Source organism: Carassius carassius, chromosome 48 (genome assembly GCF_963082965.1).
Source record: "Carassius carassius chromosome 48, fCarCar2.1, whole genome shotgun sequence".
NCBI lineage: Eukaryota > Metazoa > Chordata > Actinopteri > Cypriniformes > Cyprinidae > Carassius > Carassius carassius.
In genome coordinates this window covers 10,663,711-10,687,874 of record NC_081802.1, presented here as the reverse complement: position 1 = coordinate 10,687,874, position 24,164 = coordinate 10,663,711, and the positions used below count along the sequence as shown (strand labels likewise).

Here is a 24,164-nt window from a genome sequence, read left to right as displayed (position 1 = left end):
ATCAGAAAGTACCAAAAATAACAATATCGGTATCAGACTCGCTCTGGAAGATGTGGTATCGGCGCATCCTTAATTATCGGCTCATCATTATTGACCAGAATTTAGTATCATGCTTCCACAAGTTTTTTTATTAGATGCCATTAACTCCATTTTGTGAGTATTTTTGCTTACGTCTCTTATCATCCTACATCTGGGTTTCTAGAACTCTCCGAACAACATGGCAGGTATGAATCCCCCAGGAACTCCGCGGGACGATGGGGAGATGGCAGGCAACTTCTTAAACCCATTCCAAAGTGAAAGTGTAAGTCCGCATCACACCTGTCCGCTCTAGATCTCTTTTGTATGCACTTGGACATTACAGTGATGCCTAAATTCACTTTATGCAGTAGTTAGTCTAAATATCGGCTCATGATTTAACGCTATCTGTTGCGCAATCTCATTTTGTCCCTCCACCTTCCCCTTCCTCTCTTCTCGTTGCAGTATTCACCCAACATGACAATGAGTGTGTGATTTTTTCTTTTTTCTTTTGTTTTTATTTTTCTAACCCGTCCCCCATCCCACTTCCTGTTATCCTCATCTCTGCTGCATTTGGCATGTTGTTGTTGTTTTTTTTTTGGCTCGATCTTCAACTCCCCAAACTCTCTCAAACACTCTGTGCTGGCGCGGTGGCGCCTTTCAGCCGCTCGGCGTGGCCACAGAGCGAAGGACGCCCAGTACAAAGCCGAAAGAAAGCAGGCATCGGGCCTCCTGACGGACTCAACTTGCCTGCCAGGCTTCGTCACTGGATCGGGACACTAAAGGCCCCCGATTGAACCACCGTGTGTGTGTGTGTTTGTACATATGCACGTGTGTGGGACTGTGCCAGGAAGACACTTCATAACTATCCATGTTTTCTCTATTTTTAGTTTTATTTTTTTGTCGGCAATGAAACACTGAAACTAGCGGTTGTTTTGATTGCTGTGTACATTTTAAAATGGAAAAAGCTAAAGTGGTGACGCTAGGGGCAGGAATGGTCTCATTACAATATATTTGTATATTATTGATAATATTATTGTTATAATTTTCATAATTGCTATGATGATGACGACTCATAATTTTATGGATTTTCCTGTAAAGGGCACATTTGTATCTCAATAACATCAATGACCGAATAAGCACACATTCAAATGCACAATGACACTTCTGTTTACATGATTTTAGGTATTTGTATGTCTCTTCGTTTGAGTTTGTTTCGTCAGATGTCTGCATATACCTCTTCCTGTGTTCTGATGCCATCACTACCGAGATGTAAAACCTCAGTTTTTGTGTCTCTGTAAACAAAAAGTGGCTACAATCACTGGTTTAATGCATCAGCACTGTATTAAAAGATTGGAGTACATTTCGAAGTCTAAAAGGGTGACGTTGCATATTCACTGCCATCTATTCTTGCCTTGGTCATGAACGGTCAATAATAATACAATTTACCATCCATTCTAGGTGATTTGCCACTGACAGTTACAATATCATTCGTGTTCATTGTAATTTTGCCACTATGTGTTTGCCACGTTGTTTTGCAAGTCTTTTTAGAAATATTATACCCACGTGTTTGTAACAGTAGTTTGAGGCAGGCTGCTTTTACAAGCACGAGTATCCTTGTGCTCTATAGTCCCATGTCTGTAAATATATCATTTTTTTTTTTTTGGTCATGGACCTTATTGGTATTTTCAATACACTACTTGTCTGTGAAGCTCATGTGTGGTTCCATGTCTTTCTTCAAATGAGGTTGCACTCGCAGAGTCCACCGTCAACATTTTTGGTGCAAAAATGAGGATATCAATCACGGAAAAAGAAGGAAAATCACTTACAAAAATGTCTGGGTCATGTTTTACCCCTAAATTAAACATTTAAATTCATTGGCTGTTTAAGGCAATTTTTGTGTGTGTGTGTGTGTGTGTGTGTGTGTGTGTGTGTATATAAATATATATATATATATATATAAAATGTACACATACACATATTAATTTTACATAATTAAGCACATTCCATACGTATATACTTTAATGCCAGTAAACCCGATTTTATTTGGACACACACACACACGTGTACATTTTATATATATATATAAAATGTACACGTGTGTGTGTGTGTCCAAATAAAATCGGGTTTACTGGCATTAAAGTATATACGTATGGAATGTGCTTAATTATGTAAAATAAATTCATAAGAAATGCTGTGAAATAACTGTTAAATGTAACAATAGATTATAATTTGTATTACTTTTTCAAATTAATATAGTAATGACATTTAATATTTGTATTAAAAATAAAACCTAAATTATATATAAAAAAATCTAATAACAATGAATAATAATTGTTACAATACGTGTGTGTGTGTGTGTGTATATATATATATATATATATATATATATATATATATATATATATATATATACAGTACAGACCAAAAGTTTGGACACACCTTCTCATTCAAAGAGTTTTCTTTATTTTCATGACTATGTCACACTGAAGGCATCAAGGGCTATTTGACCAAGAAGGAGAGAGATGGGGTGCTGCGCCAGATGACCTGGCCTCCACAGTCACCAGACCTGAACCCAATCGAGATGGTTTAGGGGTGAGCTGGACCGCAGACTGAAGGCAAAAAGGCCAACAAGTGCTAAGCATCTCTCGGGGAACTCCTTCAAGACTGTTGGAAGACCATTTCAGGTGACTACCTCTTGAAGCTCATCAAGAGAATGCCAAGAGTGTGCAAAGCAGTAATCAAAGCAAAAGGTGGCTACTTTGAAGAACCTAGAATATGACATATTTTCAGTTGTTTCACACTTTTTTGTTATGTATATAATTCCACATGTTAACACATAGTTTTCATTCATAGTTTTGATGCCTTCAGTGTGACTGCAATTTTCATAGTCATGAAAATAAAGAAAACTTTGAATCAGAACGTGTGTCCAAACTTTTGGTCTGTACTGTATATATATATAAAATTTTAAAAATGTGTTTTAATATGAAAAACAAAAATAAAAATTATAATTATTCTTTTGTTTTTGGGTGAAATATGACTTTGATGGTTTTAGTGAGATACACTTGATGAATAATTGACAAAAATTGTTGTTGACAAATTTGTAACCTCATTAATCCAGCCATTTCATGCCTACAGTTATTTAATCAGTGCTTCATTACAGGATGAAAGTCTAGTTTAAAATGCTTTTGTCCAGTGACCGTATTAAGTTCATGCTGTTTTTTGGCCATTTAAGTGAACCAGGCTCAGCCTCCTGGTAAGTTTTGAAGGGATTTCCACGCTGGTCTTCAGTTTGTCTGGTACACAGCCCTTTACCTTTCTTGCCCCTCGCCCCTGACCTTTGGTTTCCTGTAAATACTGTAAAAAGCATTCTGATATCATTGACATGTTTTGATATGTCAGTCACAACCAATGAGTACAGCTGAAAATAAGTTATAAAGAATCTGTTTGTGCTTTTGTATTTTAAAGAGATGCTTTTGCTGTAAAAAGCAGCAGATGGATGGTCACTCTTATTGTAAATTAAGTATCATATGCATTGATTTCTTCAAAAATAATTCTTCAAACACAAACAAAATGTTTTGTGTTGCTTAAAGAGAATTTTGTGATTTTTGAACAAAACGGAGAGATAACTGTGAGTCTATATGAATGTGAAAACAAGATCAATTAACCATCAAATGTGTAACCATATTAGAAATTTCAGCAATTTAACATTGAATTAAAGGTCCTGAAGGCTGGAATTGTGTAGTTGCTCATTGCCCTGCTTCAACGTCCAGTTGGCCATCTCTGCACTTCTGTTGTGATGTATAATAGTGTAACATTAGACATGTTTGAGAGGAAAATATGTATTTTGGAGCAGGAAGGATCATGGTAACGAATGACAGGAATTTCTCCTGTAATTTTCATCATCTTTTCTTGCGACATGACAATATTTAATATGAAGCAGTCTGTCTCATGGGTTTGCTTTGTATTTCATAGTAGGGTAGCTCAGATCTTTGTTCTAGGGCCATAGGTGTCTTGTGTAGCTGAATATGTCCTTTGTTTCTTTATATTGTAAAGTTTCTTTAGACTGAAAAAAAGAAAAGAAAATTTGCTTATCAAAAAGAAATAATAAATGTAATTTGATATTTTTTATGTGTTCCGGTTTTGTTTTTTAAATGAAATAATTTGAGAGCAACCCAGATGCCATATAATAACAAACTAAATAATTATACAATATGATAAATATTTATATAACTTAAAGTAAAATACATTTAATTTAATTGTAGATCTATGTACAGGTATATCAAATATATATATATAAAATTATAATTTTTTATTCTAATAAGTGGCATTTTTGTAAAAATAACATCGCATAATACACATTTATATTTTTTAAAACTAGCTTAAACATTTCATATAAAAGTACCCTGCAGCCGTTCCAACGACCTTGACTTTGTGACTTTTATTTTGTACTTGTACGGGATTGACCGTTGAACTATACCCGGAAGCTGCACAGATTGATCGTGTTTTGTTGTCAAAGTTGTTGCTGCGCAGCTCCGTGCAGGTTTCTTCTCCCAGCGAGGTAAGTATTTTCATGTCATTTTATTTTCAGCACACTTTAAAAGCATTCAGTGCACATAAAGCGTAACGCGAGAGTTGTTTAGGCACGCTGTGTGTAGCAGAGGAAGTTGTGGCGCGACCACGTTATCAAAGTTGCTGGAATGTTCTAGAAATGCGGTCATTTCTGCAAATGATCGCTGGGTTTTTTTTATAAATCATATCGGGAATGCATGCTCTCCCATTCGTAATTAAATTCAAGAGACCTCATTAAATAAATGATAAATTGTTGTGTTGAGTCTGAGTCTATTTACAACACGCATATATAAATTGCAGATTTAAAATAATTTCATTTAAATAAATATTTGTGAATGTTTTTATATTTAATTTTAATCTAATTCTAGGACAATTAGAGATTGTTTTTTCAAAATAGAAAAGAAAAGTGAAATGTTACTGTTATTTTTTTAATTATTATTTTATACGGGTTTATTACGGTAATGTCGCGAGTAACGTTACTTTTAAACCAAGTATCATATCATAAACCATAAATTGTAAATATGATAATCTTTCCGTTCCATAACACCATAAGGTTAAGTTTATGTTAGCTTATTCATACTTTGTACGATGGAAATTAAAATATAATTTAATTTAAACGATTCATTTGATCATTTTTATAATAATAATAATATATATATATTTTTTTGCTTATTCTACGATTACTAGGTTTTCTTTTCCAAAAAGTACCATGGTAATACCATGTTAGTTTTGCACGTTGAATATTTGGATTATCATGTAATTACCACATCGATATGGCAATCATTCAGTACCATGGTATTTTTGCAAAGATTCAGTTTTTCAGGGGTATTATGCAATTTTCCAGTTGATTGTAATTGTTTTTAAAATTATTTTAATTATCATTTGTTGTGCCCAATTTCAACCCTCTAACGAATCATTACTATTGGCGAATAACGTGATCTAATAGTGTGTAAAACACATAAGCAGATGTTTAGCAGAATGTCCATGCTGCTCTTTTCCGTACAATGAAACTTTATTCTGCTGCTTCTCCTTTTTGAAGCTTGGTCGTTAAATGGTCACCATTCATTTTGAGTTAAGATGAGTTCGTTTCTTCATCAGAACAGATTTGGAGAAATTTAACATTACATCAGTTGCTCACCATTGGTTCCTCTGCAGTGAATGGGTGCCGTCACAATTAGAGTCCAAACAGCTGAACAACATCACAGTAATCCACACGAATCCAGTCCATCAGTTAATGTCTAGTGAAGTGAAAAGCTGCATGTTTGTGAGAAACAAATCCAGCTGTTTTTATCGGCTGTTTGGACTCTCATTCTGACGGCACCCATTCACTGCAGAGGATCCATTAGTGAGAAAGTAACGCAATGCTGAATGTTTCCAAATTTGATGAAGAAACAAACTCATCTACATTTAGAATATCCTCAGGGTGAGTACTTTTTATGTTTTTATTTTGGGGTGAACTGTTCTTTTAAGGAGACTTGTTTTCGCTCCTTTATATTTGCGTCCAGATGGCCGACGGTGAGATCGTGACCGGCTCTGCTGATAACCTGGAGGTGGCACCATCTGGTGAGAAATCTGGACGTGCCTCGCTGCTGGATAGTGGGGAAGACTTTACAATGCTGGATGATGTGGAAGACGACGTAGACGATGACCTCCCGCCTTTAGAAGACGCAGGTGGAGGAAAGAAGAAAGACAGTGCCATTAAAAACACTACAAAAGCAGACGCAGTTGCAGATCGAACTCCTACTACAGAGCTGGAAGAGTGGCTGGATGTTTTCGGTACATTTTTTACACAATTTTGTCATCATTGTGGCAGCGTTAATTCTTTAAATGCTAGAGATTAACAACAAAGTGTGATGGTGATTTTTAGCATATCAAATATTTTCTTCTTGAAAATACAGGAAATGGGCAGCTTAGAAAGAAAGTCGTGGAAGCCGGAGCCGGTCCAGACAGCAGACCCCAGAGAGGCCAAAATGTCACAGTTCATCTTAAAACCACTCTTACTGATGGGACTGTGGTAGAAGAGCTGCCAAACTTATCCTTCACACTTGGTGATGGGGACGTCCTCCAGGTATTATTGTATTATATTATATTATAAACATTTTATTTTTATTGAATTCCCCACTATATTTTTTTAAACTTAAGTTTTATTTATGCTTTACATTTTAGGAGCCTCACTTGTTTTCTAAAAATAAATGATTAAAAACGTTATGTTTTGTTGTTCCTATTATAATCAGGTGCTGGATCTTACTGTACAGCTGATGGAAATGGGCGAAAAGGCGTTGATTGAAGCAGGTGCTAAATATGCATACGGTGCCCTTGGCAGGTTAGATTCAAAATATATATTCATTTTTATGGAAAAGTTTTAAAGGTTAATATTACACACACACATTCAATAAATAAATACAATTCAATAAAAATGAAATGTTATATATATGTATATATACATATAGTGTTCCTGTAGCTCAATTGGCTCAAGGTTGGGGGTTCCATTCCCATGGAACACATGATAGGTAAAAATTAATAGCCTGAATTCACTGTAAGTCGCTTTGGATAAAAGCGTCAGCTAAATGCATTAATTTAATTTAATTTGTAATTTAATTTAATAAATATGTAAATTTTGAAATACTGACATATATAAATATTTATTAAAAATATGTAAAAAAAAATTACTTAATTCTAATATATATATATATAAAAAATATATATTTTTTTAAATAGAAAATTAAGTAATTTTTTATATTAATATTTATAATAAATATTTATATATGTTAGTAATTCATGTTATAAAGCAAATACCATTTATATATTTAGTGTATTTATATTATATTTATATATATATATATATATATATATGTGTGTGTGTGTGTGTGTGTGTATATATATATATATATATATATATATATATATATATATACAGTACATACCAAAAGTTTGGAAACATTACTATTTATAATGTTTTTGAAATAAGTTTCTTCTGCCCATCAAGCCTGCATTTATTTGATCAAAAATACAGAAAAAACTGTAATATTGTGATATATTATTACAACTTAAAATAATTGTTTTTAAATTTATTATACTTTAAATTATCATTTATTTCTGTGATGCAAAGCTGAATTTTTAGGATCATTATCACATGATCCTTTAGAAATCATTCTAATATGATGATTCATTATCAAATTGGAAACAGTTCTGCTGCTTAATATTTTTTCAGAGCATGTAATACTTTTTTAGGATACTAAATGAATAAAAAGTAAAAAAAAAGAACCACATATGTTTTTAAAATATAAATATTTAGTAATAACAATATATACTACTGGTCAGTAATTTGGGGTCAGTCATTTTTTTTCTTTCTTTTTTTAAATAAAATCAATACTTTTATTCAGATAGGATGTGTCAAATTGATAAAAAGTGATAGTAAAGAAAATATCTAATAATATATATATATATATATATATATATATATATATATATATATTATTAGAATTTTTTTTAATTTTGAATAAATGCAGTTCTATTTAACCTGTTATTCATCAAATATATTAGACAGCAGAACTGTTTCCAACACTCATAATAAATCAGAATATTAGAATGATTTCTAAATGATCATGTGATAGACTGGATGTTATATGTGACACTGAAGGCTGGAGTAATGATGCTGAAAATTCAGCTTTGCATCACAGGAATAAATTATTTTTTTTAAGTATATTCAAATAGAAAACTATTATTTTAAGTTGTAATAATATTTCACAATATTACTGTTTTTTCTGTATTTTTGATCAAATAAATGCAAGCTTGACGAACAGAAGAAACTTCTTTCAAAAACATTAAAAATAGTAATGTTTCCAAACTTTTGGTCTGTACTGTATATATATATATATATATATATATGTATATATGTATGTATGTATATGTGTGTGTGTGTATTTGTGTGTGTGATAGTGAAAATACCATTTATATATTCAGTACCATTATTCTATACAATTAAATATGAATTTTTTTTAAAATACTTTTATTCATCAACGACACATTCAGTTTATCAAAATTGACAGTAAAGACATTTAGAATGTTAGAAAATATTTTTATTTAATTTTTTACCCTTTCCATTATTTTTTACTTTCTATCTATCAAAGAATCAAAAAAATATATAATTATTACAGTTTCCTCAAAAATATAAAGCAGCACAACTGTTTTCAACATTGATAATAATAAGAAATGTTTCTTGTGCAGCCAATCAGCATATTATAATAATTTCTGAAGGATCATGTGACTAGGGCTGCACGATATTGGGAAAAAATGACTTTGCGATATTTTATTTTTCTGCGATATATATTGCGATATTTTTTCTTACAAACAAAAATGGGGTGAGCACACTAACATTCTCATTTTAAAAGATTTAAACATCGACACCATCGCGTCAATTGATTAATATGCGCGAGGGAGAGAGAGCAAGACAGCGCTCGTGTTGTTTGAAGACGGTGAGCATGCGGCCGGGGCTCGCTCGCTATCTCTCCCTCTCTCTCTCTCTCTCTCTCTCTCTCTCTTTCTCTCTGCTCGTTCTTTTATGCGCCCTGTTAAATTGACAGGACTTAAAAACATGCAAATGATAAACTTTCACTCTATGATGGTTAAGCTGTGCAATTAATCTGCGAATCACATTCGTCAAGGGCCGGGGAGCAGCTGGCCCGTACAGTTAATGAATAACAGATCAACTACGACAGCCTACATCGCACATCCTGCGATGTGACTATCGTGGATTCGTACATCGTGATATCGATGCTTAAACGACACATCGTGCAGCCCTACATGTGACACTGGAGTTATGAGGAAAATTCAGCTTTGCATCACAGGAAGTAAATTACATTGTAAAAATGTATTCGTATAGATACCGATTATTTTAAAATGTAATAATATTTCAAAATATTACTGTTTTTATTGTATTTTTGATCTAATAAATGCAGTGAACATAAGAGACTTCTTTCAAAACCATTGACTCTAACCTTTTGAACAGAGGTGTGAGACTGTTAAACATGGTCTGCGTGTCTCCTCTGTCAGCTCTACTCCTGCTGTGCCTCCTGATTCTGATCTCATCCTGGAGGTGCAGCTGTTGTCTGCAGATGACGCCCCAGACCTGGAGCTCATGCCGCCCTCGGAGCGAATCAGTCTGGCCAACAGAAAGCGAGAGCGAGGGAACATCCACTACCAGCGCGCCGACTATGCCTTCGCCATCAACTCGTATGGAATCGCTCTACAGATAACTGAAGCCACATTCAGAGGTGATGCTGCTTCATGCATGATTCATTCCGTTTATTTCCTAATGAATCATTGTATGGTTTTGTCTGCAATCATATTACTCTTTTATTTCAGTGGACATCAGTCAACAAGAAGAGGAAGAACTTTTGGACATGAAGGTGAAATGTCTCAATAACATGGCTGCTGCTCAACTCAAACTAGACCACTATGAAGCCGCACTGCGCTCCTGCGTCTCAGTCCTGGAGCACCAGCCGGACAATGTCAAAGCCCTGTTCCGCAAAGGCAAGGTTGGTTTCCTCCTGGGTTCAGATGCATATCGTTTTCACTCGCTCTCATTAAATAGTAATGCACTCCTGGTTTCAGACAAAGTGAAAGGCGTTTAGGTTTCCAACCACAGAGCAGAGGAAGGAACTCACAGCTTGAGATGTGTTGATGAAGAAGTGCTGACGTGTGTTTGTGTCCGCAGGTACTGGCTCTGCAAGGCGAGTTCGCTGAAGCCATTCAAACACTGAAAAGGGCCTTGAAGTTGGAACCAAGTAATAAGGTAACACAAGTGAAATTTTGAATTTCAAAAGTTTGAATTAAATTTTTTGAATTTATTTTATCTTCATCTTCATTTTTTACATTTTATCTTACTTTATTTTGAATTATTGTTTTATTGAAAATTGGCATCTGTTAATAACCATTTTATTTTATATTGCATTTTATTTTATTCTATCTTAATTTTATACTATTTATTTTATTTTATATTAATTTATTTAATATCTTAATATATCTTTTATTTTATGTTATTTGTCTGTTAATGAAAATTGGTGTCTTCAATTTAGATATCTGTATTTTATCTCATTTTATTTTATATCTTTATATTTTAAAATTTTGGTTTATCTGATTTTCTTTATTTTTAAATATTATTTTTATTTTATATCTTTATTTATTTATTCTATATTGTCTTTTATTATTGGTCTTTTATTGAAAATTTGTACTTTTAATTTAAGTCTTATTGTATTTTTTTCTTATTTTATCTTTATATTTCATTTGATCTTTATTTAAATAAATATATCTTATTTTATCAAAAAAAATTTAATCTTTTTTATATCTTAGTTTATTTTCGTTTCTTATTTTATCTTTATTTTATTTTACATCTTATTTTTATATTTATTTTCTTATTTGTATTATATTGGTATCTTTATTTTGTTAATTTTATTTTACGTCTTATTATTTTATCTTTATTTTTTTTATTCGTCTTATATTGAAAATTGGTATCATTTGAAAAATATTGTATTTTCATTTATGTCAGGAAATAATTTTTATCTATTTATTTTTAGTTTGTTAATCTTATAATTATTGTATTACATTATGATAAATTGTGCCTTATTGAAAATTGCTATATATTAATTACTAGTATAAAAGGTCCTCATGTGCGTTCCCCATTATAACCAGCAGGTGGCGCTGCAAACTCTCAAATTCAGTCAGACTGCAGACAGAGCAGTGTTCAAAAACTCCTAGGATCGCATTTCTTTCCGTGTCTATAAATACAGTAGCTGGGCCCCTCCACACACTTGCCATATCTAAAGATGCTCCAATGCAGAACTGCTTCATCCAATCTGATCCCATCTCGTCACTTTGCCTTTGCCATTCTTGTTTTAGTCATTAGCCAGTAATTAAGCATTAGCAGTAATTAAACTAAATAACAGGTTGCCATGGTGTAGTTTGACTCGTACGTTCGAAATGCCACTCACAGCCCTCACTCCTTACTTATTATTAATAATGACACTCTGTTCGATCTAGTTAGCCTTAAACTGTTTAACCTCATGTTTGTAACTGTAATTTTGATGTTTATTCGTTACACTTTGATTTAGCAGTGTTTCTTCATCATAATGCCACTTTTTAAGTAACCATATAAGGAGTGAATCAGGATTTGAATCGTTCTTCAGAACAAATCAACAAACGTTTTAAAACCAGTTCAGTGAACTGATTTGCTGAAACAAATCTGATCGATTGAGATTTGTTTGAACAATTCACACTGAGCTGTTGAACAAATTAGTTTGTAAATGAAACACTCTACAAGATAAATATGTAGTGATGTCCTGAAATTAATCATTTTACTGTTTTTGAGTAAACTTCTACGAGTTTGCTTGAAATATGTAGTACTGACTCAAAATGAATAGATTAACTAACTGTCTACATGAACTGATTCGCTAAAATCCATTTGAACAATTTAGATTCATTTGAAGAATCAACACTCCCCTATTGAATCATGAATCATTTTTTGCGTTCTCATATATTCTCTGCACAGTTATCAGCTAAAACTAAAGTAGATCTTAGCCTCTTCACTCAGGTATGGAGAGAATAAAACTGGGGTCTTGATTTTGAGGTCATATAAGAGAAAAACAATTGTACATATTTGTGTGACTCAGATAAAGACACGTTTCATTAGTACAAGATGCTTTCGCTTCTGCTTCTGTGTTCTGTGGCATTGCAGCTGATATGGGAAAACACGTGAATGTGTTTTTAATCTTGAATTGGTTTATGTCTTTCACTCAATCTCTGACAGCACTGTCATGTTTAATCATTTTTGGTGCTGCCTAAATGTGTCGGTGTGAGGCAGTGAGCAACAGTTTCATCAGCCTGACGACACACACACACACACTTTTCACTCTCTCTGCCCTTTCCTCTGCAGACCATCCACGCTGAGCTGTCGAAGCTTGTGAAGAAACACTCTGAGCAGAAAGGAGCCGAACAGGCCATGTATAAAAAGATGCTGGGTAACCCCACGGACGCCAGCGTGCAGAAACACCGTGCCAAGTCCTCATGGGTGAGAGCTAGAAATGGCCCTTTTTCAACTATTTAACACCATGAACTGTTTATTTATGAGGTTCCATGTCTGTGTTTACTCTCAACAGGAAGTGGGTTTTACAGATGACAGAGTGCACATTTGTGCCTTAACCTATTTAAGGTTAAAAGTAAAAAGTGATTAATGAATAAAAATGTTTAATCTCCCTCATGTTGTTCCAAGTTCATACGTGACTATTATTTATAAATCTAAACATAAAAGTAAAAAAGATATTATAATTTTTATTGAATATTGAGTTTGAACTGGATCAGTCAGATTCATGATTGAAAATATTCACATTTTTTCACAAAAATATAGCATTGGCCAGAAGATACTTTGAGTTTTTGAGCCAGAAGCTTTGAAATATAGTTTTTCCTCGCACACACATTATCACATTATTTCAGTCAGCTGCTTAACAAGGGAAGAAAACACAAAAGGTTTGAAATTATTCATGAGGCATGAAAAATTTATAAATCTAAATAATACATGTTCCTCCCATCTCATTTTCCCCCTTCACCATCATTTCCAGCAAGGTCTGATTCATCAAAGAATTGTTCTTCTGAGTCTGATCTAATCAAATGGTTTACAATGAATCATTCACTAATTGAACTGAGTGGATCTCGAGTGAACAATTCTGACTCTAACAGTACTGTAACAGGAGAATAGCAGTTTTTAAAGAACATTAAAGAATTTAAAAAAAAAAGATATTTTCCCCATCACCATGTATCCCGTGCAAATCATTCACTAAAGCCATTTCTTTTCTAGTGAATCTGGTTCACAAATCAGACTGAACGATTCTTTGACAATTCTGATTCTGAAATGATCGCCTAATAAGTTACATTTGAATTCGTTCATCCCACAAAGCTATAAAAAGACTTCTGACAAATACCGTACAAATCCACATGGATTTAAAACAACATGAGGGTGAATAAATAACGAGATTTCATTTTTGGTCAAGTATTTCTTTTAACCAAGTTTTGTCTTTTTACAGAGTCTCAGCTGGAAGTGGCTCTTTGGGGCTACGGCCGTTGCGATTGGCGGTGTAGCTTTATCAGTCGTCATCGCAGCTAGAAATTAACCCAAATTCACTGTGACAAGATGGAAGATGTGGTGCTGAGGACCTCGAGTACGCCAAGCCCCCAAACACCTTACCGACCTTCATAAAAAATTGTGATCGAACATAAAATGGTTGTAGTTCTGTTGCCCTTCATCACACTGTAGAGGTTTTAAATGTACTTTCAATGTATGAAAGATGAGCTGGGGAGAAATAGATGTGAGAAATATTAAATAATTCCATTTTATGTACAGAAAAGTTCCTAGTTAGAATTAATAAATTTATTGATGTACAGAATGACACTCTTCAGGCTGCTGGACACAGTCATGTTTCGCTGCAGAACTCAACAATGTGTTAAGTTTCGTGATCTTATTTTGGTGAACTGAAACTTGCTTGTGAACATTGAAGAATAAGATTGTAGGCTTTTTCTTCTGCAGTATCAACAGGCATCTTTAGGTTCTGATGCTAAAGAAAGACAACACTATTTCAAAAGTCCTTACACTGATGTGGTACTTTACTGGTTTTTGAGCTTTCTTCTCCTTTGTTGCCTCCAAAATATCACTGGAATCCACTGATGTCCCTCAATAATGTTCCCAGAGCTTCTCATTTTCATGACCAAACACTGCAAGGGAGGTCATACAGACCTACAAGAATAATCAGCATTTAGTTTGAATTATTTATTTAGGATGAGCAGACATGTCAGTGTTTTTTTTTTTTTTAAGTTGATTGTCTCAGTTCCCCATTTTGATTAAAAAACTGTTTGTACTATTGGTAACTTCCAACATTCCCTTTAAAGTTCTTTTGTATATCCTATAATAAACTCTAGCACTTTCTGTTCATATGGTTGAAAAAAAGTGATTTCTGAAAATGTTAAAATGTCAGAGCCACTGTGTGAATTCTAGATTTGCATTTTCGGAATGAAACGTGATTGTAAGGCGATTAAAAGTGAATCGTGTTAATAGATTAACTTCCTTGCACGTGCCACTGTTATAATACATAAGAACTGTTAGTTTATGACGAACGGCTTCGATGTAAACATTCTAAATTTACGTTCTGAGAATGAAATAGTTAATGTAGGCTATGTAAAGTGCATAATGTGACGAAACCTCATGCCTTTCGTTGGAGTCTGGTGGGGCATTCCCTATTCAAGGTTTTTTTTCTTTCTTCCCCCCCCCCCCGACATTGACGTTTTCTGACGCAGTTCTGTGAGTGAGAAGCGTTCAGTCCAAAACCTTCCCCCACCCCCAGCCAAGAGTTTTCCAGTGTACGAAAACACCACCAAACATGGTCAAATCACACATTTCAAATCATTCACGTCCGCCTTATTGTTAAAATATATTCGAAATAAATAAAAAAAAAACGTATCATGCCCATAGACTGTAAAATGCCTCCGCGTTGTAACGACGCCATTCATCGGTCATTTATGGTCATTTCTAGCGATCAAGCGATGTCCAATCCGTGAGAATCGAGTCGGATCTTTTCAGTGAAACGGTTCGCAATGATTCGTTCACTAATTGGATTGAATCGGGTCTGAGCGGATCTCAAGTTAATCATTCTGACTTCAAGTACTATAATGGCTAAATAAGCAGAAATGATGTTACTTTCTAATCGACAAATAGCAGAAATGTTATCAAAAACGTTCACGACTTGTTTTTAAACGTCCATAACAGCAAACTTTTCCACTTGTAAATGAACTAATTTTACTTGGGGTCTAAGTAAAATGTTTTGTCATGACGGCAGAACCGAAACAATATAAACATCCTTACCACTAATATTGTTATAAACAGCAATGTTCCTGAATATGACTTTTTAGAGGAGTAATTGAAAACAACAGCTGAATCGTTTCAGAACCGGTTCTGTGAAACGAACTGCTCGAAAGAACCGATTTTCGGAAATAAGTCGGACTTCCCGTCGATGGTCATCCCTCTCATGATTACCCCCGAAGCCACGCCCCCTCCTGCCTGTACGTAATTCACGCCTCATGAATAATCATATCCCCCGTTCGCTCGAGCTGCTTGTTGCGTTCACGGCATAGGCGCGTGAGCGTGGTGGGAAATGCGAGCAAGATGGCGGCGTTAAAGGAGGAGCAGTGCTACGGACTGTCCTGTGGAAGAGTGAGCAATGGCAGCAACATCTCCGTCTATCACGTCAAGCTGACTGACAGCGCGCTGCGAGCGTTTGAAGATTACCAGAGCAACAAGGTAAGACGCGCGTCGACCGCAACGCGAGACTGGATTAACAGGCTAACAGTCAGCAGGCGACAGTTATTTCCCTGCCTGACAGCAAATCACCCACTTAGCTGAAGACATTCCCCTCAAAGCGAGCAGGAACTTCGGTGTTGCGAACCAGTCCCAGCCCTGTGCTGTCGCTGCCTTACTTATTAAGCACTTGATAGGCTAAAGAAGCCGTTAATTAAACCCACAGCAGGTAATGCAACAAAACAACTTGTTATATTTGTCCTGGTCTAGTTTGGTTAAAAGTAACTGGCTTCCCACGTTCGTGGAAAAACCTGGAAATGATTGGGAATTTTAGAATTGTGCTTTCCAGGTCAAGGGAAATGAATGAATGAAGTCTTAAAAAGTTATGGGAATTCCACTAATGAATAGACATTTTGATAACTATGCTGGACTCTTAACCAGGGGCCCGGGGCCCTCAGCAAACTTCATGTATTTGTCTTGATGGCTCAATTAAAGCTTATGATAAATGAATCGAAAAGATTGAGAACTACTGATAAAAAAAACTCTTTTTGAACCTTTTGAATATGTATATTTGAATGTCTTATTTAGTTTACAAATGGAATGAATTTAATAACGTTTCCAGAGAGTGATAGTAAAATTTTAGTAAAATATATTAGAATTATGTATTCATTTAAAAGAAACAAATGCATATTTTATTATAGATTATTAAATCAGTTTGGGGAAAAAATGAATTTCTGTTTACAAAAATTGTAAGCAAAATAAGTGCCTTAGTCCACTTGTTTTGTCTCCATGTTATAATAAAAATACTTTTTTATTTATTGTATTGCTTTATTTATTTTAATCATGTCTCCTGGCCAGTTTTATAACCTAGCATCCTTATATACTTAAAATAAGAAAATAATAATATTAATGCTGAATTTTACTGAACAAATTATTTTGCATTGGTAACATAAATTTGTTGAATATGTAAGTTCAATTTTAATGCAGTAACTAGTGTTTAATGAAGTTTATATTTAATATAAAAGATGCTCCTTTCTGCCTTTATAAGCCCAAGCCTATTGTTTCTATTTTAAACCAGCCCTGCTATTAATTTGCACTCCGTAGTTTTAAATGTATGTTGTTTTCCACATAGCAAAGCAGTGGTGTCTTTGAGATTGTAAGTTGTTCATGCCATTGGAATCTATCAGTGAGCGAGTGTAAACAGTTGCCACATCTTCAAAAAGCCCAGCGGAGTGTCCTCAGATCTGAAAAGTAAATATTTGGACACATTTTATGTTGAAGATATAACTCTCTGTTTGGATTAAAGGATTGCAAGCTGCTGCAGACGCAACAGGCCACGCAGGTGGATGATATTTAATAATAAAATGCATTGATTAGTCTGTGCTGTTTCAGATCAAAGGAAGACCCTCATGGTGCACAGTTCATGTTTGGTATAATAAAGCAAATGCAACTTGATCTGAGACACAACAAAGGCCAGGACTCTCTATATTCGAACTAGAATAGAAGTTGAGTCACACTTCTGGTGATGTCAGTAAATTGGATGATAGGAATAAAATTACAGCTTTTGGTCTACACCCAAGCCAGTGTTAACAACTGGATGAAATCGTGTCCGCTTATATAAGTCTGGTTTTAGTGTTGCTCTCTTATGCATGGATTAATATGGCATATTCTTTAGATGTGATATGTGAAACTCAATTCGACTGGATACATGTGACACTGTAAGGGGAGGCTGGAGATTCGCTTGTGAGTATTTTTAGCTTTCAAGCATAGTGCACAAATGCTACTAGTAAGTTTAGAGCTGGTTTTAGTATGTTGTGTTTGCATATTTTAATTTGCTTTTATTGCTCAAGGATGTTTTGGTTGCCTATGAGAAATTTGTCTTTCTGGATATTAGATCTTTTTACAAATAATTTTTTTAGTTGTAATACTTTTGTAAATGTGACTTACCCGTCTTCTGATGAATTTGATTATATTTAATTGTTGCAACAGTCAGAAAAGATCTTTAATCCATTTAGTGTCTCTTCTTCGTCTCGTGTTTTAAACTTGCGTGACCGCTGTCATGTAACACGTGCACATGCAGTGATGTTGTGTACTGGATTTTCATATTTTTTTGTTATTTTTATCAGCCAATTAAGTGTTTTTTTTTTTTTTATAATTTTTAATAGGGCTGTCACTTTTTATTCGATATTCGAATATGCATTCGAACATGACGTGAAATATCTGGAATCGAACTATAAATAAAATATCCGGTTTTTAAAATGCCATGTGTAGCGCATTTTTTACAGTCTATGATTAGACCGTTTGTTTTTTTAGCACGTAGATATTCGAATATATTCGAATACATTGCATGATATTCGATATCCGTTCGAATTAGATTTTTCTCAAAAGTGACAGCCCTAATTTCTAATAATGTTTTATAATTGACTGCATATACAAACAAAAATCAAACTTTTCTTCAATGCAAGGTTTTTTTCATTAAAAAAAAAAACTGAAGTAAAAAGTCGTAATGAAATAAGAACAAATAAAAAAAAAATTGCAAACAACAGCACAAATAAATGCAATAGAAAAAATATAACTATGAAATTAAGTTTTTCAGGTTGTTTTTATTCAGGTAAGAAATTCTACAGAAATTAATCAAATTTAATTTCTATAGTTTGATTTGTAAAAAATGTAACTCATTAATGCTTACCATTAAAGTTATAAAACATATTCTCGCTGAAAGTGATTTTCTTATGTATTTTCTTTTCTTTAATTAAAGGGATAATCCACCCAAAATGAAAATGTTGCCATTAATCACTTACCCCCATGTAGTTCCAATCCCTTAAAAGCTTTGTTCGTCTTCGGGACACAATTTAAGTTTAATTCAAAACCGGGAGGCTTGTGATAACAAACAATAACCAACAGTTCCTTTGTCAACAGTCTCCTCTGTGTCTCCACATCACTCAAACTACCTACGCTCTTCTGTGTCAGCCGCTCCACAAGGATGCGCTGTTTCTACATGTATTTATGCTTTGATTTGAAAGACAGCGGTGCATCTCTTTTGCGCTGCACAACTGAGCTACATTTAGCAGGTGTGTAAAAAAGGCATAACATGCAAATTAATTTATAACATGTAAATAAATAGGCCTAGTCACCCAGTGGTGACCTCAACAAAATCTTCTTTTGCAGTTTAATATTTTTGGTCGCAAATGCGACCGTTTTAGTTGGAGATGGATTTTGTACAAGTAAATGCATGTTGACATTTTATGGCGCTTTTCCAATACATGGTTTGGCTCGGCTCCGTTTGCATTTCCACTGCAGATTAGTACCGCTTTAGAGTGGGGGGAATGTCATTATAGTTGCTCTGCCTCTACTGCCGCAATCTCCTGAAAATATTTTTCATTCGGCGTCGTCCTGTCAAGCTCTCGCTGGATCCGCTCCTCAGCAATCAATGAGAGGAACGTCTGTACTTCCTCAACAGACCCCGAAACAGCCATTATTTTGTTGTTTATAAAAGATGCATTCGTTCAAAAAGTTGCGTTTGATCCGTGCTGGCTCTGCTGATTTAATCTAGTAGGTCTGTGCCTCGGTTTATCACAGGCAATTCAGTGATCAGCATGGTTTACACGTCACATTTTGGTAATGGTACGACTTGCTTGGAACATCAGCTGAGGCGATACTGAAAAAAGTACCAGGTACTATGTACGGTGGAAAACCCCCCAAAAGCAAGCCGTGCCGTACCATGCAGTGGAAATGTATATGTATGCGTGTGTATATGTATGCGTGTGTATATGTATGCGTGTGTATATGTATGCGTGTGTATATGTATGTGTGTGTACAGTCGTGGCCAAAAGTTTTTAGAATTACATAAATATTGGAAATTGGAAAAGTTGCTGCTTAAGTTTTTATAATAGCAATTTGCATATACTCCAGAATGTTATGAAGAGTGATCAGATGAATTGCATAGTCCTTCTTTGCCATGAAAATTCCCTTAATCCCAAAAAAACCTTTCCACTGCATTTCATTGCTGTCATTAAAGGACCTGCTGAGATCATTTCAGTAATCGTCTTGTTAACTCAGGTGAGAATGTTGACGAGCACAAGGCTGGAGATCATTATGTCAGGCTGATTGGGTTAGAATGGCAGACTTGACATGTTAAAAGGAGGGGGATGCTTGAAATCATTGTTCTTCCATTGTTAACCATGGTGACCTGCAAAGAAACACGTGCAGCCATCATTGCGTTGCATAAAAATGGCTTCACAGGCAAGGATATTGTGGCTACTAAGATTGCACCTAAATCAACAATTAATAGGATCATCAAGAACTTCAAGGAAAGAAGTTCAATTCTTGTAAAGAAGGCTTCAGGGCGTCCAAGAAAGTCCAGTAAGCGCCAGGATCGTCTCCTAAAGAGGATTCAGCTGCGGGATCTGGTGTCAAGAAGGGCAGCAAAGAAGCCAAACCGTGTTTGATTATCGCGGTTTTAATAACTCACTATTAAATCATGTCCAGCCAGCAACAGTCTGACGCAAGCGCAGTGCACAATGTTTTTTTTTTTTTTTTCGAGAAGGAATGGCGAAAGTCAGTGACTTTTCTATGCTTCTACACTTTTCATTGTAAGGAAGGAAATGCCACAGAATTTAATCTTTCTTTAAATTAAGTGCATAGAGTTGCTTGTTTTATTAGTTGTTTGTTGATTATTAAATATAAAACTTGCTGAAATGTTTTCAGTGTGAGCATCAACTATTTTTGAACACTTTCATCTCGTTTCAACAAAACCGTGATAATATTGATAATCGTGATAATTTTAGTCACTATAATCGTGATATTTAATTTTCATACCGTCCCATCCCTAGTACAGTTTCACAAGACCTTTTCCCAGACTTCACTATATTTATGGTGACGTGTGACCATGACATTTCTAACATGAGTTCAGAGCAAACTAGTTGTTTGTCTATTTGGGCTAGAGGCTGCATTGATGAGACACTTCTCACAGAATTGATCACAAACTTTGATGCTCAACCTGGCTGCACTAAATGGATTAGATTGTGACTGGATTCAAGTGGAGGTCAGCCACTGTGTCATGGATATTTAAGGAATGCGAATTCTACATTTTTCAATGCTGGAACTAGGACCTGGTTAAACAGAATTAGTGGCAAATATGACTGAAATGTCAGCCTGTCATTAGATTGTTGCACTTTGTGTTGAGGTTGATTTGACATTTTTGACCGCTTTTAGATTTTTTTATATTAAGCCTAAAATTGTCGTTAAAGCGTTTCAGTCAGTATAAATTGCATATTGCAGCTTCAAGGTCATATATTTTCCTTGTTTTAAAATGGGAAAATGAATGAAACTCATGCTCATTACTAGGGATGCACCGGTTGACCGGCCATAAATCGGGTTTTGGTCTTTATTCGGACGATTTTTCCGGAAGTGCACCCACGTGCACATACTACATTGTAATCTTTCGCTATGTTGTTTGTGAGGAATTATTTCAAAATCTGTGCGCAGGACACGGGCAGTCATTCAGCACTGGACTTGCAGAGCTACAAGTCTGAGGCACAAATAGCAGGAAGTGAACAGCCGTTGGTGTACTGGCGCACAAAGCCTTTCCTGCTCACTTAAGCTGCGCCGTCCACGACCTGCACAAGCATTCACGGTAAAGGGATGTTCAGTTCAACTTCTTGCATGTTGGATGAGAAACGAAACCGACTAAACTGTGACACAACTGACATGCGCTTTTTTTTTTTTTTTTTTTTTTTTAGTAGATTAGACGCATACACGTTTGAAAAGCCAGAAGTAAACATGAATTCTGTATAAGGTTTTTTTTGTTTTACCTTAAAATTACATCGACTTTTTTTTTACATTTCAAAATAAACACCCTGAGCAGACTCCCAATCATATTTCACATTACTATATTCATGCTAGGAGGCCAGAAATAGATGACAAGATTCATCCTCAAAGTTGAAAACCTCACATTATTATGACACCACAGATCCTTTTTACAAGGACAATTACAAAAAGGACGTGATGTGGAGTTAAATTGCAGGAGTTGTAGGAGTGGAATAAACTGAATTAAACCAGACAAAACATTAACATTTAGCCAACCATGTTAGAACACACAAAAACCAAGAAAAACAACATTGGACCATAGTAGTGATGTCCGATTCAAGAGCGAATCGTTCGATTTAACCGGTTCTTTATAGTGAACCGGTTGAACCAGTTCACCAAATCGAACTGAATCGTTTGAAATGGTTCGCATCTCCAATAAGCATTAATCCACAAATGACATAAGCTGTTAACTTTTTTTACTTGACTGACACTCCCTCCGAGTCAGAATAAACCAATATCAATTCATTTACTCAACCAGTACATTGACTGAACTGCTGTGAAGACAGAACTGAAGATGAACACCGAACAGAGCCAGATAGCGAACGAAAGACTGACTTGTTCTCGAGTCAAGAACCGGTTGCATCGGTTTCTGGATCACCAGTACACTGAACTGAGAACTGTTTGTCAGACGCGTCCGATTTGAGAACAGATGAGCTGATGATACTGCGCGTGCATGTAATTTTTCATGAGGACAAAATGCATATTGAAGTATTTCGTTGAACATCAGAAAGTGTGATTAAAATGACTATTTTATTCAGCTTGTTATAAAAATAAAAGTGTATTGTGTTAAATTGTAGATTATAGGCCAAAGGGGTTTTCAGGGCACTGCGCGTCTGAACCGAACTGGTTCTTTTGGTGATTGATTCTGAACTGATTCTGTGCTAATGTTATGAGCGCGGGTAAACCGAAGGCTTGAATCAAGGCCAATCTGGTGATAGGTGTGTGTGATAAATAAAGTCCAATAATTAATGCGCGTCTGCACAAATCAACGCTGATAATGACGTGGATTTGCGCAGCTTGTCAGTTAACAATGGCTCCATGTACTAACAGCTGCTCTGTGAAATCACGCACCTGATAGAATTTACCGCTGATTAGATAACCGGCTTTACTGACGAGATGCGCATTAATTATCGGACTATACTTATCGCGCACCCCTATCTGGTGAAAGTACGTTTATTTAATAGTGTTCCTGTAGCTCAACTGGTAAAGCATTGCGTTAGCAAGTGCAAGGTTGGGGGTTAGAATCCCAGGGAACACATGATATTAAAAAATTGTTAGCCTGAATGCAATAAGTCACTTTGGATAAAAATGTCTGCTAAATGCATAAATTGTAATTTTAATTTAATTACTAACAAATCGCAATGGATTATGTATAGTAAGTGGATCATGGTTTCTGCGCCAATGCACCTAATTTATTTACTATATATTTAAGACTTAAATCCTTGTATGGACATTATTGCTGCTACTGTATTTGGGTGTGTCATTGCAAAACTTAATTGTAAACTTTTCATGATTATGAGGGTTTCAACTGACTAAACTTATGATTACTGACTTTAAATATTTGAATGTTTGATGGACTTGATGCCATTACGTCATCACATTGAGCGTAAAAGAACCGGTGAACCAGTTTTTCAACCGGTTTATTGAATCGAACTGTCCGAAAGAACCAGTTTGTGGAAAAGAACCGAACTTCCCATCACTAGACCATAGACTGTAGTGTTGGACAGGCAAATCACGTGGTCTCGCGAATCTTTCAGCTGCGCTTCTGATCCGCTTCTAGTGTGAGATGGCACTGCGTGGAGGATGCAACAAAACCTCATCGGAGCCGTAATGTGCCGCAGATGTGTGCAGTGGAAATCAGAGGTGAGGCGGTGCGAATGACTCGATTCACGCGAATGACGCGGCGCAAATTTAATGCGCGAAACACGCGATGGAGGACAAACTTATTATTGCTGTATGTGGATACCTTTTTCAGCATTGTGACCCATCACAATACAGTAACAATCTTTCATAGACAGTTTAAACTCTATAAATATAAACAACATATTGTTCATCTATTTGACTTCTAGGTTTATATAAGCTGCTCAAGCAAGGGGCAAAACATTTAAACACAACAATTAGCTTACTTTTCTTGTTAGGATATTGCAAATATTGAAAACTAAAACACCACTGACAGAAACAGTCGACTCTCGTGCCATTTAAATCTTTATTACAAGCAATCCCACGGGTCTTATTGAATTTTGTTTTTCTGCCTCCATAAAAGTGCATATATTAGCCTTTGTTGCCTTGTTCATCTAAAGTTGCTCTTTTTCTTGGTTTAAATCTAGCAAAAACCCATGTGTTGATTGTGAAACACAGTAGGCTTTAATTAGTA

General features: G+C 35.1%; 3 protein-coding genes across 5 annotated transcripts in view; all 3 read left to right on the top strand.

Moving 5' to 3' along the window:
• The window catches only part of LOC132131994 (single-stranded DNA-binding protein 3-like), a 63,643-nt gene extending 61,912 nt beyond the window's left edge, over window positions 1-1,731 (top strand). For all 3 annotated transcript variants that reach the window (XM_059544201.1, XM_059544202.1, XM_059544203.1), the window contains exons 17-18: window positions 203-301; window positions 481-1,731. In XM_059544201.1, the coding sequence (XP_059400184.1) occupies window positions 203-301; window positions 481-510 (129 nt within the window). In that variant the 3' untranslated portion in view covers window positions 511-1,731. The remainder of the gene's footprint in view (window positions 1-202; window positions 302-480) is intronic.
• Window positions 1,732-4,459: 2,728 nt separating this feature from the next.
• Window positions 4,460-14,563, top strand: LOC132131239 (peptidyl-prolyl cis-trans isomerase FKBP8-like). Its single transcript, XM_059543259.1, has 9 exons — window positions 4,460-4,576; window positions 6,081-6,363; window positions 6,486-6,655; window positions 6,822-6,910; window positions 9,640-9,860; window positions 9,952-10,124; window positions 10,304-10,381; window positions 12,518-12,652; window positions 13,662-14,563. Exons 2-9 carry the CDS (start codon window positions 6,093-6,095, stop codon window positions 13,746-13,748), a joined length of 1,224 nt encoding a protein of 407 aa, XP_059399242.1. The 5' UTR covers window positions 4,460-4,576; window positions 6,081-6,092; the 3' UTR covers window positions 13,749-14,563.
• Window positions 14,564-15,730: 1,167 nt separating this feature from the next.
• Window positions 15,731-24,164, top strand: part of LOC132131087 (RNA polymerase II elongation factor ELL-like) — a 30,386-nt gene continuing 21,952 nt past the window's right edge. Inside the window, exon 1 of the mRNA XM_059543018.1 lies at window positions 15,731-15,925. Within this exon, the coding sequence (XP_059399001.1) occupies window positions 15,791-15,925 (135 nt within the window). The 5' untranslated portion in view covers window positions 15,731-15,790. The remainder of the gene's footprint in view (window positions 15,926-24,164) is intronic.

What these genes read in the sequence shown, in the direction of transcription:
- LOC132131239 (XM_059543259.1), top strand. Translation starts at nt 6,093, where the DNA reads ATGGCCGACGGTGAGATCGTGACCGGCTCTGCTGATAACCTGGAGGTG. An exon ending in GCATACGGTGCCCTTGGCAG is followed by an intron (nt 6,911 to 9,639) that starts GTTAGATTCAAA and finishes CTCCTCTGTCAG; the next exon opens with CTCTACTCCTGCTGTGCCTC. An exon ending in AGTTGGAACCAAGTAATAAG is followed by an intron (nt 10,382 to 12,517) that starts GTAACACAAGTG and finishes TTTCCTCTGCAG; the next exon opens with ACCATCCACGCTGAGCTGTC.